This window comes from Peromyscus leucopus, chromosome 10, assembly GCF_004664715.2.
Source record: "Peromyscus leucopus breed LL Stock chromosome 10, UCI_PerLeu_2.1, whole genome shotgun sequence".
Taxonomy (NCBI): Eukaryota; Metazoa; Chordata; class Mammalia; order Rodentia; family Cricetidae; genus Peromyscus; species Peromyscus leucopus.
The window spans coordinates 25,454,685-25,474,937 of record NC_051071.1 but is presented as its reverse complement, the minus strand read 5'-3'; the positions used below and the strand labels follow the sequence as shown (position 1 = coordinate 25,474,937).

The 20,253-nt window shown below is 48.0% G+C and overlaps 1 protein-coding gene across 7 annotated transcripts in view; it reads right to left on the bottom strand.

Moving 5' to 3' along the window:
* The window catches only part of Tns3 (tensin 3), a 245,001-nt gene that overhangs the window by 14,279 nt on the left and 210,469 nt on the right, over nt 1-20,253 (bottom strand). For all 7 annotated transcript variants that reach the window (XM_028890993.1, XM_028890995.1, XM_028890996.2 and 4 more), the window contains 6 exons: nt 9,470-9,641; nt 7,216-7,853; nt 6,581-6,667; nt 5,003-5,134; nt 1,399-1,494; nt 708-785 (listed from right to left, as the gene is read on the bottom strand). In XM_028890993.1, the coding sequence (XP_028746826.1) occupies nt 708-785; nt 1,399-1,494; nt 5,003-5,134; nt 6,581-6,667; nt 7,216-7,853; nt 9,470-9,641 (1,203 nt within the window). The remainder of the gene's footprint in view (nt 1-707; nt 786-1,398; nt 1,495-5,002; nt 5,135-6,580; nt 6,668-7,215; nt 7,854-9,469; nt 9,642-20,253) is intronic.

Sequence of the window (20,253 nt, the reverse complement as noted above, 5' to 3'; positions counted from 1 at the left end):
TTAAAAATTATTATGGGTATTTTCTAACAAATATAAAATTAAAGAGACTTGTTTCTTCATAACCTAAATTTAACCATAGCAGCATATTTCCCATTTTGTAAGTCTGTAAACCTGTCATGCAAGCGATCTTGAAAATCAGATTGAGAATATATATATAATACACACACATATGTGCATTTGTGTATATAAATTAACTACTTATTTATGTATTTTACGTTCATGTAAATGAATGTAAAAATGTGTTTTACATTCATGTATGTCTGTGGACCTCATGAATGCCTGGTGCCCAAGGAGGCCAGGAAAGGTCAGATTCCCCTGGGATGAGAGTTGTGGATGTTTGGGAGCCAACTGATATGAGTGCTGGGAACTGAACCCTGATCCCCTGGAAGAGCAGCCAGTGCTCTTAACTACTGAGTCATCTCTCTAGTCCCCAGGTGTCTTATAATTTTAAGCTGAAGAGTCTTTGTTTTCTAGGAACCTTCCAGTGTTCAATATCTTGGAGCTGCTGTCTGCAGCAGGGCCTTCTCCCTTCTGAATTCAGGTGGCCACCTGCTTGCTTTGGAGTTTATGTAGAGCACATGTTATTAAAGAATCTTTGTCTGATTTTTTTTTTTTTAAGATCTCTGCAGGTTCTGGGAGCAGCATGCTATGAACAGTGCAGAAGATTCTACACACAGCCAGTCTACACGGAGGCCTCCACCACATACCTCTCTCTGGAATGAGCAGCTTGCAGGGTAAAGCCAAGGGCGTAATGGAATGCTGGCACACCAGAGCGGTCAGGCTCCCTGCAGAGTGGATAAGAGCAAATGAACATCCTCAAGGTCTTCCTCTGCTGTGCATTTAGTCGGAGAATCGGTTGAAACCAAACTCCCAAAAGGCAAGCTTTTAACACCACTGTGGGATGTGACCCAAAACTCCCAGAAATGTCGAGGTTGCAAGACAGTGGTTGATCAAGAGACTTGCAGTATATTCCTAGCACATCGCCTTTATAAGTGCGAAGTGCCTCGTGCTTCTTAATGAGTAGGATATGAGGCTGCCCAGTCTGTCCAGAAGGCTACGAAAGGCTCTCAATTACAAAGGAGGAGGGAGGCTCTGGCGGTAGCTCTGTGCTCTTCCTTGTGCCTGAGGGGTGGGGGCACACTGGGCTCCAACCCTGCTGGGACCCACTGGCTGACTTCACAGTATGTTGGCTTGTCTTATTCTAGCCCTGGGATGGTCCTTTCCATTTATTTGGTTTTGACAAGGCTTTTGAAGGAAATTAACTCTTTCAGCAGCCTTAGATTTGGGGGCTGAAAGGAGAGCAACCCACCATGACGGAGAGGCCCTCGGATTTCAAGCCACCTGGAGGAGGGAATCCATGCCCTGCTAAGTATCAAGAGAGCTTCTCAAATAACTCACCAAAATATGGCTCATTCGAGCACCCTTTCAACCGCACTCCCTTTGGGGTACACTCAATCAAGAAATGCCGGACAAGTTCATTAGACAAATCTCCAGCTGCAGAAGGAAGAGAAGAAATAATTTTTAAAATTGAAAGCCCAGGAGACTCAGAGGAGGGGGAAAGGCTAGGAAGAAAGAGAGGAGAGACAGAGATGGATAGATGGTGGAGGGATGGACAGACAAGACAGACAGACAGAGACTTAAAAAAAGATGCCTCCTGCAGATATAAAGGTAAGAGCTACACCTAAGAAGGCTCCCTCTGAACAGGACTAAACTGTAGCACTATGGGGCTGCCTAGAACCACCCTTGGGATGGTGAGCAGTGATAAAAGCCAGGCGGATGGTAAAACCTCCTGAAGTGAAAATGTGGAGACTAAGAAAATCCGCCCCCCCCCATCCTCCGACACTACAAGTGTCATCCCCCAGAGAAGGGAAGGCTTTGCAGCTGAGAATGACCCTGGCCTCGGAGCACTAGCTGCATTCCTCTGAGAGAGAAAAGACCACTAAGGCTCGGAGAGAAGAGACTTCAGTAAAGAGCTGGAAGGATGCCAGCCCTCTGGGTGAGGTGGAGCTGACAGCCGGGGAGAGAAAGGCCCTTCAGCAACAAGCATGCTGCTGTGTAGGAGCAGCATTCCACGGCACTGCTGGTCAACAGAACCTTGTGTTCACGCCAGCTGCTGAACCCAAAGAGAAGAGGCACCAGGAGCAGTCACTGAATGGAGAATGTTCTGAAGACGGGAAAGTACCAACTGAACCCAGAGAAAAAGAAGGCCCTGGCCCAGGCTGCTGAAGTCAGTAGACATCCCATGTGCTGGGTCCACTCTCCTGTCACTGCTCTTGACCACCCGCCATAGGAGCTGGCCTCTCAATATTGCTGGTGCTGAAACTTCCTGGGAGCAAGACCTGCTGGATTTGCGCTTGGAGGGGTTGCCAGACTCTAGTCTGTTATGTAGGCTGAACAACCCTAGTCCAAATCCAAAACCTGGAAAATTTTGAGCACCAGTGTGTAGCCATAAGTGGAAGACTCCATACCATGAAACTTCGATTCCTGTACAAACTAATAGAAAATATTGCATCACATTTCCGTCAATATGTAATGAAGTGTGTATGAATTCTATACAAGATGTAAATGAATTTAATGTGAAGGCTTGGGTCTCCCAGGTTCCATTCTCAGCATCCACATGGCAGCACACAACTGTCTGTAACTCCAGTTTGAGGGTATCAGATACCCTCTTCTGGCCTCCATGGGCACCAGAAATGTACATAATATACAGACAGACAGACAGGAAAAACACCATACAAATAAAATAATAAAGTAATCAAAAATTTAAGGACTCATTTCCAAAGCATCTCATTATGCACATACAAACCCGTTGAAATCTGAAAATAATCAGAACCCCCAGACACATCTGTTTGGGGTCATTTCTGATGAGGGATACTGAGCTGGATTTAGGCCCCAAATGATGTTTATAAACAGTAACACCCATTAGTAACAGTACGTGTCAGCATTTTCTAGGGGCAGTCAAGCTTGCAGAAGGCAATGATGGGATTCCATGAAAGTCTATGTGTGATAAAATGGAGGGGATAAACACACGGCCCTTCCTCTGTGGGAGGAGAAGGTGCAGGACTTCCAGCCTAATGGGAAAACCCACTGAAGGTCTGGATTCTACTTGTGGGAAATGGCCCCATGCAGATCCTGCTGCCAAGGCCTTTTTGGAATGCAGAGTCTAGAATGGCCAGTCGTCTCATCTCACGATGACTGGAGGTGGCGGAGTGACTCTCTGGCTCTTCCCTCATTTGGCAAACTCTTCTCTCAAATCCACCTCTGGACTGCAAAGCACAAATGTCAAATCCAGACCTGGGTGTACACACAGAGGCGAGACTGCATTCACCCAGTGGAGACCACCATGCTGGGTTTCCTGACATCTGCTACTCACATAAGACTCAATTTTGTTCCTTCATCCTCACACTGAGTATAAAGTCTGCCCAAGGCAGGATATGCTCCCAGATTTTATAAGACTTTTCCTGATGCGTCCTTAACCAGCGCTCCCAAGTAAGACCTGGCAGTCCTCAGCAGCCAGATCTGAGTGAGGGCTCAGTGATGAGGGCCCATGCTCCCACCCAGCAGTAGCGTTCTGTTGAGCTTCTTATGATGGAAATTCTAGATGTTCTGGGAGGCCACGTATGCATGACCTCACTTACCCTGTTCCCTCACCAGAAGCCCTGCCAGCACCCACAGGTTTGAGGGCTGTGCTTTCTGACTGAGCCCCAGGTACCTCCCAAACTCATTCCCTAGCCTTGCAAGGCAAGCACATTCTAGGAAGCAGGTCAGCTACCCATGCCTGAGGATGGCCCATCTGCAACACATCTTATATTCTTGGTGCAGCTCGAAGCTGTTGGCCCCAGAAAGCTTTCAGCACAGACTTCATGCAAGAATTCAGACAAATCTTCTCAGATCCAGGTATGGAGTGGGAAAGAGAGGTATGTACAGGAGGCCCCACATCTGGGATTTTTCTGATTCCTCTCCCCTGCTAATGCAATGTCTCCTCCCATAGATCCATGTAGCAAAGGTTCAGCTCCCAGAGAGACATTCTGGTGGTCAGTGGAAGCATGAGAAGGTGGGGGGAGGTCTTAGGGTCACTGAGGGCAATGCCCTTGAGGGAGGTGGTGGAAACCTAGCTTCCTCCTCATCTCTCTCTCTCTCCCTTTCACTTTGCAGGCAGAGGGTGAACATGTGCTCCCTTACGTACAATCACGCTATTAGGATGATTCAGCAGAGGCCTGGTACCAGAGCCAACCAAATGAGCTGAACCATCTAAAACTGCAGGCCACAGTGAGCCTTATCTCATGATAAGATAATTACCTCTGGCGTCTTATCACAGGGCGACTACCACACACTCCTCATGACCTGAGCTGTTCTTGACCTCCCCGGCTCAAGTTCAAAATGACCATTTTGGTGGTAAAGAGAAGACAAAAGAGACTTTTTCCTTGCTAGAGTTGGTGATAACATGGTAAAGATGGTTATATGTAAGGGCAAAGGGGGTGGGTGAGCAAACTATGAAAAAGTCCACCGACAATGGAAAACATGTTCCAATATATTTGTGAAACAAAACAGAAAGAGAACAAGAGCTATCATTTTAGAATTCAGTGAATCTTAGACTTTTGACTCAAAACAAGACATGTAAGACTATATACTATATTAGTTTTCACATTACAAGTTAGAAATAGACAAAATGATTGTTTTGGAGGTGACTGTTTGCCTGTCAGTGATGAATCAAGCAGTGATGTCTTACATGCGGCCACCCAAAGGAGGAAGGGCTGACATGGGCACGGGGTGCTCTCCTGGGTTCTTGGCTCTACTATATTATGGAAAAGATTACTTGCTTAAAACAAAAGAAGATAGAATGAATAAATAATATACGTTCTTAAGCAAGACAACCACTTAAGGAAATAATCTTATAAAGCAAACACTAAAGAGAACCCGCCCAAGCAGCTGCCATTATCAGTCACTGTATTTCCCTCAACACCAACCACACACACTCCGCACCCATTCCAGGGAACCTTACCTTTCTTGTTCAGGTGCAAGACAGACGGAGGGGGTGTGGCCACCTTCATGGCCAGGCCGTAGGCCCCTCGGAAGGAGTGACTGTCCCTCACGATGAATGACCCGGGAGCTTTGTCCTTCAACATGGCAATGGCTAGAGGAGGGGAAAGGCATGGATGACTGACCGCAGGGGACAAAGGCCACTGCCACCCAGACCCTTAGGTGGCTCCTGCCGTGCTTTGAAGACGGCCCCGCCTCTGAAAGTCACACTGAAGTCTGAGCCCCGATGCTCAATACAACTGCTCTCTTGGGGTTGGGCGATGGTCCCGGGGATGGCTCAGCAGCTTGAAGGTGGACTGTTATAAAGCAAGGTGGCCATGCATGGCCTCTCTCTCTCTCTCTCTCTCTCTCTCTCTCTCTCTCTCTCTCTCTCTCTCTCCTGCACTTGTGTACTTGCTCCTGTCTTTTCACCAGTGTGAAACTGGTGCTGATACGCTTGGAGTGCCCTACCCCTAGGACTATTCTTTTTTTTGAGACAGGGTTTCTCTGTGTAGCTTTGCGTCTGTCCTGGAACTCACTTGGTAGCCCAGGCTGGCCTCAAACTCACAGAGATCCACCTGGCTCTGCCTCCCAAGTGCTGGGATTAAAGGCGTGCGCCACCACTGCCCGGCAGGACTATTCGTTATAAGACATCCCAATCTCAGGGGCTCGGTGACAGTCTCAGGAGATGGACTAAGGCAGTCCCTTCTCCCAGCTGCTTCTGCAACCAGGGCCGGTGGGGGCCCTGCTTGGCGGATGAACATGGAGTAAGGAAAATGCCATCTTTTCATCTGTGATGCTAAGCAGGGAGGACATGGGGACACTGGCAGCACATGACAGCTCTGCTGAGCCCTTGGACTTGCTAGGCGGCTTTTACAAAGGCCGCCTGGGGAAATAAAAGTCTTTCCAGGCCACGGTTGTTTCCCCCACTTCTTTTCCATTTAAAACGACACCAGCTTCTGTGAGTTCACAGGAAGAATTAGAGCCTCATAGTTTCTATTATCTCTAAAATCCAACGGCAGGATCTCAGGGAGAAAACTAGCCTTTCTGAGAGATGGAGGGCCCATGAGCTCCTTCTGCACCGCGGCAACCAGGCAGGTTCATGCACGTGACAGGAAGTCTGTGATAGCTAGAGCTCCCAACGGTCCACTCCCTTTCATGGCCTGGAGCCACCAAGCTGACGTCTCCCCCCAGTGCATCTCTCTCCTCCATGACCCTCTTTCTGCAACACTCGGAGGAGGCCTTAGTAGAGACCTGAGCAGAGTGTCTCTTCCTCAAAGCCCATGGTGGGTTGGCATGGCTGGTGAGCTGCTGGCTTGGCGAAACAGCCAGTGTTCATACTCCACACACTGGGATGCACATGGCTTGAATCCACTTCTCACCAAACCCTCACCAGTACTGAGTTTTTCCCATGACAAGATGAAAGTTGTGAAATTTTCCCCAAACCTATGATAAAGGTGTGTTTTGCTCTAATTTGATCTGTACCAGGGGAGTTTCTGATAGAAGCACCCAGAGACCGAATATGACCGACATTGCAAGAGGTCCCTGGTCCCCCACCTACCTTGTTCTCTGGAGATATCTGCCTTGTACCAGAACTTGGAAGTGTCTTGAACAAATTTCACGATCACGAGCTTATCATTCGGGCTATCTGTGAAGCAAAATTTTAAATATAGAATATTTGTATTGCTGCCTCATGCCTAGGTGTGAGGGACAGACACCAGACACGGGGGGGCGGGGGTGGTCCTAAGCGGGGAAGGAAACACAGCTCAAAGGACGGAACGGCAGGGCAAGCCAGTGCCTCACGGCGCTCTGCAAAACATAGATGTTTCCCATCCCAAAAAGAGGACACAGAGGCAAGGCTGGTGTCAAACGCTCGAAACAGTTCATAGCTCAGTTCCGGATTAATTGTTTCGTTGGGCAAAAGAAAACAACTTCCAAAGATCTTTACTTTCAAGTCAAAATGGAGGCGGAGTCATTGCAGCATCCGCACTTCCTACTGCTGGATGAGTCTACCATGGATGAGGGAGGAAGCTGATCAGATTTACCAGAAGCACTGTGTCTACCTGGCTTTAGACCAGCAATGTGGGGAAGAGCCATCAGGGGGTCTGAACATTTCCGGCAGGACACGTGACTTAAACCTGGAGACACCCCCCAAGCCCTCCTTTCCCAAGGGACTGGGCGGAGGTGGGGACATACCTGGCAAAGGTGAGGCCACTTCTGAAGGCTTGCAGAAGTCTGGAAGGACGTTCGGGAAGGGGATGCTCATGGTGCTCCCGCTATGGGGGCTGGAGAAGCCACTGGAGGAAGGGGAGACTGAGCCCAAAGAACGATCACCCTCTGAGGCTCTCTTCTTCTCAGGGAGGGGTGGCTGCCCGGGCAGGCTTACCCCCTGGTTCTGCAGGCCTGGACTGTGGTGGCTGCTGAGTCCAGGTGACACCGTGAGAAAGTTGTGGGACAGGAAGCCACTGTCAGCAGCCCCTGCTGTTGTCAGAGGGGCTCCAGGAGCCGGTGATGTGCCGTGGGAATTGACCAGCAGGGCACTCGGGTCCTCGCCAGGGGGAAGGCCACTTGCTCCCTGAGCAGTGTTGAAGCCTAAGAAGGCTTGACTGCCCGCAGGGGGCAGAGCGTCCTGAGGCTCTGACATGGACAGCTCGTGGCTGTGGAAGGAGGCCTGGAGCTCCGAGGACTGGAAGCAGGGCAGCCCTGGCGAGTCCTTGCCAGAGCTGCAGAACTCGCGGGTGCCGAGAGAACCTTCAGAAGGGTGGGCGCTCCCCAGTAGGGTTAGGGTGGACTTGGGGCTGCTCTCCACCCACTGGCGTTCTGCAGAAGGCGGGCTGTTCAAAAGACAAAAAAAAAAAAAAAAAAAAAAAAAACAGCCATAAGGGAATGTAAGGGACATAAGGTTACTTCGAAACCAACAACTGTTGCAAGACTTGGAAAAGACAGGTCTGGGGAAGTGGGTACTGAGGCTTGCTGGGCAGTAGAAGAAATGTAGTATCTCTCATCCCTTATAAGTGTTTTAGAGACATGGGTTGACCTTGGTCTAAAATGGTTAAATTGAAAATTCTAGAAATAAACAACTGCTAAGTCTTAAATGTCATTCCGAGTAGAATGATGAATCATTTACTGTCCTACCCCATCATGTCCAGGATGTGAATTGTCCCTTAATTCAGAGTATCCATGTGGTATATGCTGCCCACTCTTAGTCAGTAGTTAGATGGCTGGCTGATGTTGTATAACTGTGTTCATGGTCGAGTAACTCTCAGGTTACTTAAAAATAGCCCCGAAGGGGCTGGAGAGATGGCTCTGTGGTTAAGCACTGGCTGCTCTGACAGAGGAGCAGGGTTTGATTCCCAGTACCCACACAGTGACTCACAACTGCCTGTAACTCTTGTTCCAGAGGTTCTGATCCCCTCTTTGGACCTCCACAGGGACCAGGCATAAGGTGAGAAACAGACAGAGATGAAGACAAAACAGTCTGCATCTCCAATTCAATAAAAATAAATAAAGATATAAACATTCAAAATGAAAATAGCCCCAAAGAGCAAAGTGAGGATGCTGGCTGATTGGCTATGCCAACAAGAATCTGTAATCTACTTTCTTTGAGAAAAGGTCAAAATTATCATAGGTATGGATGCTTGAGAAAAACATATTGTTTGCAGGGTTTGGTTCAGTCTAGGATCTTAGGCATCAACCAGTTCTAAGAACATATCTCCTGCAGACAGAGGGACAACTTGACTGGGAAGTACCACATTTAGGAACTTAGGAAAGCCACTCAAAATACACCTCTTGTAACATACACACATTTAAATTGATAAACAATAGGTACAGACTCTACACGTGATGTCAAGGCCTTTTAATTTTTAAAAATTCTTTCCTTCCTTCCTTCCTTCCTTCCTTCCTTCCTGTTGGTTTTTCAAGACACGGTTTTTTGGTGTAGGCCTGGTTGTCCTGGAACTCACAGAGCTCCACCTGCCTCTGCCTCCCGAGTGCAGGGATTAAAGGTGTGCGCCACCACCGCCTAGCGACCCCCTTTATTTTAATGGGAAGGGAAAACTGGAAACCTGTACAAGAGACATGGGGGAGTTGAATTCTACTTTGGGCCAGAGTGGCAGCTGGCCTTCCTGGGTTTCTTAAGGCCTCATCTTTTGAAAACAAAAGAGGACAGTTTGGTCTGCCACAGTCCCTTTCTTCCTTTCCATTTTTGCAACATTTTCCTAGGTGCTCATGTATTTGCTGGTGCCCGTGCACAAGAGCAAGTTCCATGAGCAGCGATGTGTGGCACAGCATCCTGGGTACGGACTCTTCTCCACCTTACCTGAGCAGCCTGAGAGACCCGAGTGGGGTCTCACTGTTGGGCCCTGCTCTACCCGGTCTTTTCTTTCTCCTCTCAGCTGGGTGCTCTGATGTCAAGGGGAACTTCTAACAAGGTTAAATCCCGTCCTCCTACCTCTCTCTCCTCTGGCCAGGTCCGTTGCTTGAAACTGTGCAGGAGGATGCAAACATCTGCTGAAAGTTGGGTGTTGCAGGCATATCAGCCCGAAGCATGGTGGGTTTGGGTCCAATGGGGCTCTCTGACATCCCCACAGTGTGGCTGATAATCTCTGGGCAGCCTCGTGGTTCTGGAGCAAGGAAACAGAAAGCAGAGATTACGTGATCCATAATGTCACAATCTCAGCCCTTTCCTGTGTTCATAACGGAATGAGTTAATTTTTAAAGCTTTCGGTTGCTCATGGTCACGATGAACCACGACAGCAGTAACACAGGTGGCTGCAGGGGGTGACTTTGTGCTACTATGTGTAGATTGTCACCCATCACTGCTACCAAAAGAGAAAACTGTGTCTCCATGTGCAACATCCATCCTGAGCTGGCGGCTCATGTATGAGGGACAGATGTATGTACAGCCTACCCAATAAACTAGAAGGAGCCTTTTTCACAGAGATGCTCTCTTCCCTGGAGTGCAGGCACTGCAGAGCTATCATCTGACATGCTTGCCTTTCCTTCCATTCCCCACCCTCCCATATTAGTGACTCTGGGGCTGCATGTCCAGGGACCATGGGGCACAGATCTGATCTGCTACATGCTATTCTCGGGAGGTTGAAGATGCAGGTTCAGAATTACCAAGGCATCTGGGATCAAGAAGGCCAAAGTCACACAGAAAGAGGACTTGGAACTTGTCAGGTATACCTCAGTCCTAAGCCTCTGGGCTTGGCACCAACTACCCAGTTACAAGTGGCTCCTGGGAGCTAAACAGGACTGGGGCGGTTTCTTCTGGGTGGTAAGAAAAACCTATGTGTGGGAAATACTCAAGAAGCATGACCCTGGCCAATAACTAAAGGTCCCAATGCCCTATGCCCCAGGGCACCAGACACTGGACGGCTTTCATGTAACCCCACTTTAAATCTGGATCTTCTCTGAGCAATACCCACCATCCCAAACCTGCCTCCCACCTCATCTCACTTTAATTTTGATACAATCTAAACTTCTAATTAAAATGTTGCCAGGAAACATGACAAGTGAAAAGAAAAAAAAAAAAATCACTACCCTCCCCAAACAAAATGAGACAAAATCCCACCACCACCACCACCAAAAAAAAAAAAAAAAAAAAAAAAAAAACATAGCTGGTTCAAAAACTGGAATTAAAACATACAGACTACAAAGAAACAGAAAAATAGAGATTTCACCAAAGCACCTGAGTCCCTAAGGATAATCAAATGGAAACTCCAGGAATGAGAAGCAGAACAAACAAGCATGGGCTTAAGGACTTCAGCAGTAGATTGGACTCAGCAGAGGAGAGGACAAATTTGGGGTGAGGAGGAAACATGCAAGGAAGACACTGGAGCATGGATGGAAATACAAACTCAGCCAGATAGACCAGTGCCAGGATGAAAGTTACTACCACGTCAAACCTACACGGAGTGGGCACTGCATGAAGCGGAATCCATGCTGGAAAAGACATTTACTGAGAACTTACCAAAATACCAGAGAAGTCAAACCTCAAGTTATAAGAAAATTACCATGGATACCAAAAGAGGACAAATTAAAAGGGCTCACTGCTAGCTAGTATGGCAAAAACCAAGGCAAAAATGCTTTGCCTTGTTCATCGGGGGCCATGATGGGACACCAATTTTTGTGCTGTATTTTTTCAGCTCATTAAAATTCTCAGTATAGGAAAACCCAATATTGATGTGATATCTGAGTAAATCACAGGGTGAATGCCCATGTCTTCTGGGATTTATCTGTACATCCTTGGGACAGGTATAGTCTTCTTATCCCCACACCAATAAATATTTCAAAGTAAATGCTTGGTGTGCTAATTAACTAATTGTATGGTCTTCCAAATCCCTCCTTCAAACTTTCAGTGGCAACTCTGCAGAAAGAACAAATACAATGTTTAAACCATCCCTCCCTTCACTGTCTTCCAAGTGATAACTTAGCCTCATTCACACATCCATCTGCATTTATTTTCCATCTAGGACCTAGGAAAGAAGGAAACCAGAACATGGTAGTCACACCAGCATGGCCCTGCCCTCAGGAGGCGAGCATTTGTCTGAGAATGAGGCCAGAAGGGAGGTGCAGTCTGGCTTCCAGGGGGACCTCTGGAGGACTCCCTTCTGCCTAGAGAGTGCCTAGATGCCTTATAAAGTTTATCGCTTACTCTGCTTATTGCTGTTAAGGGAGGAACAGTTCATTTTTGCTGACAGTTTGAGGGAATACAGCCTACCATGGTGTAGCATGCATGGATGCAGGAGAATGAGACAGCTGATGTGTCTACACTCAGGAAACAGAGCATGCACGGATGCAGGAGAATGAGGCAGCTGATGTGTCTACACTTAGGAAACAAAGCATGTACAGGAAACCCAGTTGATCTGTAAAACCTCAAGGCCTGCCCCTAGTGAACCACTTCCTCTAGTGAGACTCTACCCCCTAGAGCTTCCATAACCTTCCAGAACAGTGAAAACAGCTGGGATCAAGTGTTCACAACACAGCAGACTTGGGGGTGGGGGTGGGAGAGGCAGTGCAGAATTCACATTTAAACCACAACATTGCAGAGGTGGCATTTGATTAAGTCCAAGATAGACAGTGGGCTTTAGGTAGATACAACAGGCTTGGAGAACACCAACCCCTGGCCTCCCCATTGGGAGGAGCTGTCTCCACCCTTCACTGATGGTACATAGAGAAGGTTCTGGTCATGTATCTTATGAATGTGTGGACGGATGGATGGATGGACAGGCAGACAGACAGAGGACGAGGAGCAGCTGGCTTCGATCTTAGAGCTAGAGTCCAGAGCATGATGTGGAAGTTCTGCCTGAGTCTGGCTGGAGGGTAGAGGGAGGTGTGGATCATCCCTAGGATCAAGTTCCAAGGAGCAGCACAGATCTTTGGGATCTTTAGAGCTGTTCATCAGCAAAATCGAATGCAGGAGCCAGCAGGGGATGGAGGAGTGCAGTTCTCAGCATTTGCCCCTGTGACCTGGCTGCTCCAAGAGGCCCCACACAGAATAGGGCAATCCTCGCTGCCCCTGCCTCTACTTGCTAAGTCCCTGAGCCTTGAGGATCCAGGGAACCCATGCCAAGATTCAGAAGCATTGAATATGCTTATATGGCGCCAAAGATTCCCTTCAAATGAGAACAGGCAGAGGAAAATCAAATCCCACTTTGTTCCTGTTATCATCGTGTTTTCCCAGAAAACAGCAAGCCCAGCACTTCCCATGAAAGTGGCTTTGTTTATCATTCATTAGCACCAACTCTGGGGGCACTGTGGTTCCCTCTTGTCCCAGGCTTTGTGTCAGTACTTAACCCTTTGTTTACAGAAACAGCCGCCTAAGCACCAGGTTGGGTGTTCATGCTAGGCAATTGGTGCAGGGACCCCCAAGCACTCAGTAACGAAGTCTTCTGCAGATCCCCTTCCCCTGCCTGCACTCAGGAATGCATGTCAGCAAAAAGCAACCTCTAAACAGCATAACGTCACAGCAGCGAATGCACTCAGTATCTGGACCTTTGCATTCTCAGAAACGCGGGTGCTAGCTGCTCTTTTAAGTCTGCAGGATGAAGATCAACTCTGGTGACCAGACTGCAGATACCAAGAAGACATTGGCGGAAGTACCAGTTTACATGGCACCTACACAGTGCAGGAACAGAGCTGCCACCTTAAGAGGCTTCCTTTGGAGCCACCTTCCCAAGCTCTCCTGTGTACTGTCCTTGCTGACAGTGCAGTGCATGGGATAGAAATCCCACAGAACTTGGGAGTATGCTGAAATCTTACTCAAGGAACTGACACAGACTCCAGTCAAGCCAAAGTCTTCAGACCCTTCTGCATGGGTTTCTAGAAATTCCTCTCATGAGAAGAGCAGATGGAATAATGGCCACTGTTCTTTAACTTCAACATGAGGCTCACAGTAACACTACTGGTGAAATGTCACCAGCCAGGATGGTGAGCAGCCTTGTCCTTCAGAGAAAGGGACCTAGGGGCATCACAGAAGGGGCAGCAGGTTTTAAAGCAACCACTCAGATGGTCTACAGGGCAGCCCCAGTCCTTCCAAACTCTGCCTTCTGAGGCATGAAGCCCTCTTCTGTTAAAGTGAGTTTCCATGGCAAGGAGAGGTCTAATGGGGTCCTGCCTGCCCAGAAACCATTTAGCTGCTGGGAATCTTGACAGCATTGCTTTTGTTTATTATCCACACACTCCCATTTTCTGCTGCTGCTGCTCACATGCACAGCAAGGGCTGGAGGGGATAATACCGTGTTTGGAATTTGAAGATGACCACACTTTCTGGGTTCTCCTCCAAGCCTGTGTGTGTCCTTGGTGCCCTGTGGTTTCAGGGTGCAGAAACCTCTGCCTAGAATCCCTTCCAGGCCAGGCGGGAACTGGGGGGCATATGCCCAGCCTCTTGGGATCTCAGGAATGCCTGCACTCTTCTCCTCTCTGCCTCCACTTCCTCCATTTCCTGTACCAGGACGAGGGTGAGAAGGGGTCACTGGCATTCTTCCAAATGATCTATTTTTATGCTTTCTTTCAAAAGCTGCTGCAGGAGTGTTCTGTGGGAAGCTGGACACCAGTCACTCTACACTGGTGACTGGTGACTTATAAGTTAACAAGAATATTCTACTTATGGCCAAGACCACTGATAGCCTAAACAGTAGCCTCTTATCTTCATCTACTCATCCACCCATCCACCCATCCACCCATCCACCCACTGAACCACCTACCCATCCATCCATTTCCATCTTCTTTCTTCCCTCCTTGCTGGTAAGACCCAGGTTAAATAAGCAGTCTCCTTTGCCATCACTTGAGAGTTCTGGCCATGGTAATATCAGCACATCTCTTAACTTGAATCTTGCTGGAATACTGGATACATTCTCAAGTTCTGGGGCCTCCAAGCTCTCCTTCCTTATAATCTTATCAATTGAGGTCATAATAGATGATTTCTGGAGTTTGTTTACATAAGCATTTAAAAATTCTATTTCCAGAAGGTAAAACTTTTTTATGGGAGGTTTGATGGTAGTAAAATTTTAAAAAGATGTCCTTAGCTTATAATTCTGCTCTCTAAAAATAAAAGGCTATTAAAACCAGCTTTTTGAAAGCAAGGGAAAAACAGGCAGGCAGCCACACATAATGAGAGTTAACTAGTGGAAGCCCCAGACCTTGGAAGAGCAGCACATGTTTCTTGATGAGAATCTGAGTCTTGACTCTCCAGCCCCATACAAACATACATGAAAACATATGAACAGGAAGGATTGTGCTTTCCTGTTGCCAAGCTGCTTCTTGGTAACTCCTGAGGTCAAGGTCCATAGTCAATCAACTCTGCTCTTGACAAAGGCAAGGCTTTCATTTCCCCTGGAGGACAGAGGTATCCTTGCTATCATTAGAGGTACTATTGTTGTTGTTGTTATTGTATTATTGTTATTAATAATAATAATTTATTTTAAACAGGGTCTCATGTAACGTAGGCAAGCTTTAGACTCACTACGTAATCAAGGCTGGTCCTGAACTCTGGATCCTTTCTCTTTTACCTCCCAAATTCTGAGATTATAGATATGTTACACCACACCTAACTTTGGGGTTGGAATTTCCATCTGCCACTGGCTCACCCTTCTGTGATGCTTTCATCCCAAGAGGAGTATCTTCTTTGAAAGGATCATGCCAGTGTTCCCTTTAACCAGTAACAGGAAAGGAAGCAGAGACACAGATAAAATGGCTCATTACAAGCAGGGTCCTGTGTTTTCCTGTTCTTTAGAGATGCTCCATTTAAATTCAAAGATTCCAAGTGGAACTGGGAAGCAAACACTCTGTTCTGCTCACTCGGTGCTGTGTACAGAATCCCAATGTCGAAGCACTGAAAACAGCGTTTCTCTTTGCAGAATGCCTCAAGCAGCCTGGACCCTGGGATGCATGCAGTAAGCATGGCCCAGTAGCTCACAAGCATCCTGAAAACCTACTGTGGTCTGAGTTCTCAGGGAAACAAACACTTCCCACCTGCTAGATTTTCAGGAAAAATAGGTGGAAGGATGCCTTGGGGTGGGGAGACTGAGCTAGCTGGAGGCCACATGTAGCTGGATGACAAGCTGTCACAGAACTCAGAGACTGGGAATATGGGCAGTGGACAAAGGACAGAGAGCCCCCACTTGCCTGGTGACAGAATCCTTGCAAAGCCAGATCTGAGGACAGGCCCCCATGATGCTCAGCCACACCCCGCACTGTTATTATTTAATTGTGATTAAAATAGGCATGGGTTACTATCCTGACCACTTCCAAGTGACGATTCCAGTGGCCGTAAGTCCATCTTCCATTGCTATTGAACCATCACCATCACCAATCTCCAAAACTTGTTCTTATAACCTCAAACTCCGTACCCTATTAACAACTCTCTTTGCTCCCCTGCTCCCAGCCCCTGGCAACTCCACTATCCTTCCTCTCTTTACAGATTCTACTCTTTCACAGACCCCATGAGTAAATTATGCAGCGTCTGTCCGTTTGTGATCAGTTTATTTTACTTAGCATAAAGTCACTGTCTTTCAGGAACACACGTGGTGGCCTGTGCCAGAAAGCGCTCCCCTGCTCAGGCTGAGCATCCACCCACTGAGTGGAATGCCCGTTCTGCCTGTCTACCACTGCTGCAAGGACACGTGTGACAGAACCATGAGCTACAGTCTCTCCTTTCTTAATCCTTTAGCCAGTTTGGGTGGGCACAGGTCACTGCAGCAGAAACTGGCCTCAGTGACAAATGCTTGCTGTTCCTGGGCTGCGGCCACCCACTGGGGACAGAGGCAAATGGGGAAAAACCACTATAGGGTGGTCAAGCTGCAGCTAGGGTGAATGGGGCCGTACCAGGGAGAAAAAGGGAGGCACAGGGAAGCCCTCCTTATGCAGAGAGAGAGAGGGGGGCGGTAAAAATAAACCCTCCAAATGCAGAGGGAGTGTACTCCCCACACTGGAGAAACAACTCAGTTCCTTCAAGATCCCTGGGCTGAGTGGGGCTGGAAATCAAGAGCAGACTAGTGTCTCCAGGGGAATGAACCAGAGCAGGGCCAACTAGAACTTCCTGGTATGAAAATACTCCTAGCAGGCTCTGGTTGCTCCAAACTTTCAGTCTCCTGAAGAATTCTAGTCCCATAGTTGAGTCTGCACACAAGCCAAAGTCTTGGTACTTTGTGTCTGTGGATAGAATCCCCACAGGCCCCAGCCACCCTTTAGAGATGGGGCAGGTGGAGGAAGTTGAGGCCTATTCCTTAGCTCTATTCAGGCAGGAACTGTCAGTCAGTACTAAAGGGCTTCACAAACAAAGCCCCAGAGTCGGGACTCAGTACAACCACTTTCTCTTCTACCAAGTACATCACAGGGTTCTGCTCCGAGTTCTGCACAAACGCTCAGGCTCAGGATGAAGAGACACCACTTTATACCTGATGTCTCTGACTGGGACTCGGAAATTTTATCAACTCAATCAAGTCATCCTTAGAGGACCCTTTTCTCTACTGCATCCACACCCCTAGCCCACCAAACACCCAGGACCTACAGGCAGTTTGCAGAAAGTGTCCTGCAACTTCCCTGAAACTGGAACAACACTGGTCAGATTCCCAAGCAAGCCCCTAACGAGGCAATGGTACCCTCTGCCCAGAACTTCTGATACTGTGAGTTACAGTGAGCACAATACCAAGAGGCACACAATACTTCAAGAACTCAGCTTTGGTCAAACCTACTTAACAAAAAGGTATGTTCTCACTATGGGACAGACCACAGTGGATGAAATCCGGCGGAAGTCTCACCCGACCCTCAACACCTTTTACGTGTCTTTCAGAAACATGCGTGGACTATCAACATGAAACTAGTAATCACTGTCTGTGTGGCACTTAATAGACCTCTTGACTTTAGAACAACTGGCAAATGCTCACACCAGCACCCAGTACAATCACTTTCTTATCTAATGACTGCACCATGGAGTTCCGCACCAAGTTCAAAACAGGGGTGCTGGGTCAGTGGCTATCGGCTGGGGCTTGGTGCCTTAGCTCTGCCCCAGGAGGGAACCGGCATCCCCCTGCACCAGGATCCCTCCCTGATTCATAGGCTTCCCACCCTTCACTCTTTAGCAAACCCTTGTCCTTCTTGCTGTGCAAAGCTCCATGGGTTAGAGGTCCAGTGTCTCATAGCTCGGGGTCTTAGCTCAGTCTACCATAACCAACAAGCATCTGATTTCTCACTGTTCTGGATGCTGGAGGTCCGTGTTCCAGATGTCAGCAGTTTCCCCAGGGTCCAACTACTGTGATTACAGGTGATATTGTCTCCCCTTTGCCTCCCTTCTTGGACCCACATCCTAATCTCCTCTTATGATAGGGACCACAGTCATACTGGACTAGGCTCTGCCTCAGGGGACACCAATTTAACGACCGGTGTGAAGATCTCCTTTCCTAATACGGTCACATCTGAGGTCCGGCTAGGGCTTTCACTCAGTCCTAACACAGGAATAAGATTTCAGGAAGTGAAGCCTTTCTTGATGGCAGCAGGGTGGCTGAAGGTCTCTACCAAGGTTCCTGAGGAGCAATGAAGGGAGGACATGCAGGGTGCACACAGCATGATCAGGCTGTAACCACCCTCTAAGGCAGTGGCTCTCAACCTTCCTAATGCTGTGACCCCTTAAAACAGGTCCTCATGTTGTGGTGACCCCACACACACACACCATAACTATTTTCATTTCATACTTCATAACTGTAATTTTGCTACTGTTATGAACTGTAATGTAAATATTTGTGCTTTCCGATGGTCCTAGGCAGCCCCTGTGAAGGATCCCTTGACCCCCAAAATGGCTTTCACCTACAGGTTGAGAAGGGTTGGTCATAAGTTTAGTCTAAGGAAGAAGCAAGAGATAGCATTGGTGCTGTGTGTTGCATGGAGGCTGCTTCTGAATTGTCTCTTCCATGGCTTACAGGATGGGGATTCTGACCAGGCTGAGCCACAGCTTCAAAGCAGACCACCCTGGCCCAAACCCTGTGTCCCAGGGAGCCCTGCACCAGCCAGAGGAGTGAAGAAGACCCAGCTCACAATGTCTCCCTTCTCATCTGATTCTCCTCCCTTCTTGGCCTGCGGCTTATGGGGCAAGCTGGGGGAAGTCCTGAATAGGATAGGGCCTTAAATGGGCAAGGGTACCTCTGCCCAGAACTTCTGACGCCGTGAGCTGTTAGACACACAATGGGAGCCTTTCAGATTACAGCCACTTTGGTTTGTGTGTTTCTCTCACAGGTTTCTAATTCCACTGATTTCTGGCATGCAGGCTATCCATGCCGACTCACTTGAGAGTGTCAACTCACTCCTTAGCTTCAGTGCAGCCATTTTGCTTCTGGCTGGCTTTCCTACCCACGGAGTAGTACCTGGCAAATGTCACATGCAGAGTGCCACTGGTACCAGGGCTGAAGCCACTGCCCAACCAGCTCCTTAGCTTCTCAAAAAAATGGCCAGACCACTAGCACTGCCCAGATGCTGCCAGGCTGCACTGGCACTGGACTGGACTTCCAATAAAGTTTTAAGTGCATTAAAACTGCCCCCAAAATAACAATAAATCAATAAATCAATAGGTGGATTTACAGCAAGCTGCAGTTTCTGTCATGGAGGATTCCTTTTCTGAGAAGGATAACCTGTGGCAGAACCTTCTATGCCTGAGGCTCTCGGCCGGCTTTGTCTCATGGTAATGAGTTCAGGAGTCCAAATGCTGTTCACCGTGCTTCAAGGGGAAGGCTGACCCAGCAGAAAGTCCCCTAAAACTGACAGCGACCTTCTTTACTATGCGCTGTCCTCTTTCAGAAGATCAGTCAGCTAAAGTTCACAGTGTATGGTAAAATATCTACTCATTGTCCAGTCAGTAAGACAGGATAGATGGATGACCTGCTGGAGAAGACCCTTGGCCATCCACCCATACCTAGTGACAACACCCACTGGGCATTTCCTGGATTCTCAGTGGTCCTCCATCATGACAGAGGCAGGAGATTCCAACGTAAAGGGTTGTACTAGAACATCCAGCACTGGGCAGAACTGGTGCCCCAGATCCAGGCCCTGGATGCCAGTATTTTATACAGCCTTGAAACACCGAATGGAGCAGTAGGCAACAACATCAAGTACACTGGAGAAGTGTGTGAGTTTGGGAGAGAAAATGAGGCAAAGATTAGTTATAAAATGGAAATTATGTCCCTCACCAAGGTAGAGTATTATGGGGAAGGAGAGGGAAAGCAGAAATGGTTGTTAATTTACCTGTGACACACAGAGGACTGACAGCTGTGGATAAATATTTTAAATAAGTTGGTAAAATACATATATCATGCACTGCGCCCAAGCCAAGACTGAAGAACTCATGTGATCAGGATTTCTGTCTCCAAGAAGGAATGAGTCCCACACCCTGCTCTACGCCCTGATGTTCTTGTGCACAGCTACTTGCCCCCTCCCCAACAATGAAGACCCTGAACCTCCCAGACAGCTCAGCACACAACCACAGACAGCATGCTCTGTGGCCTCACAGGCCAGGGCCAAGAAGGAGAGTTAACCACCAAGAAAAAGGAAAGAAACAGAAAAACAAGTCTGTCCGTAGTTTCCACAAAGAATTGAAAAAATAGTAAAGTCATTGGTGCTTCTAAGAGTTGATGACCTTGTGTGATGCCAGGAGCACGGCTTGCTGTGTTTTGAACAGGGACCTTTCCAGCTCTGTTTACATAGTGTCTTTCCTTCCTCACTGATCAGCACCAACCAGCCCATCTT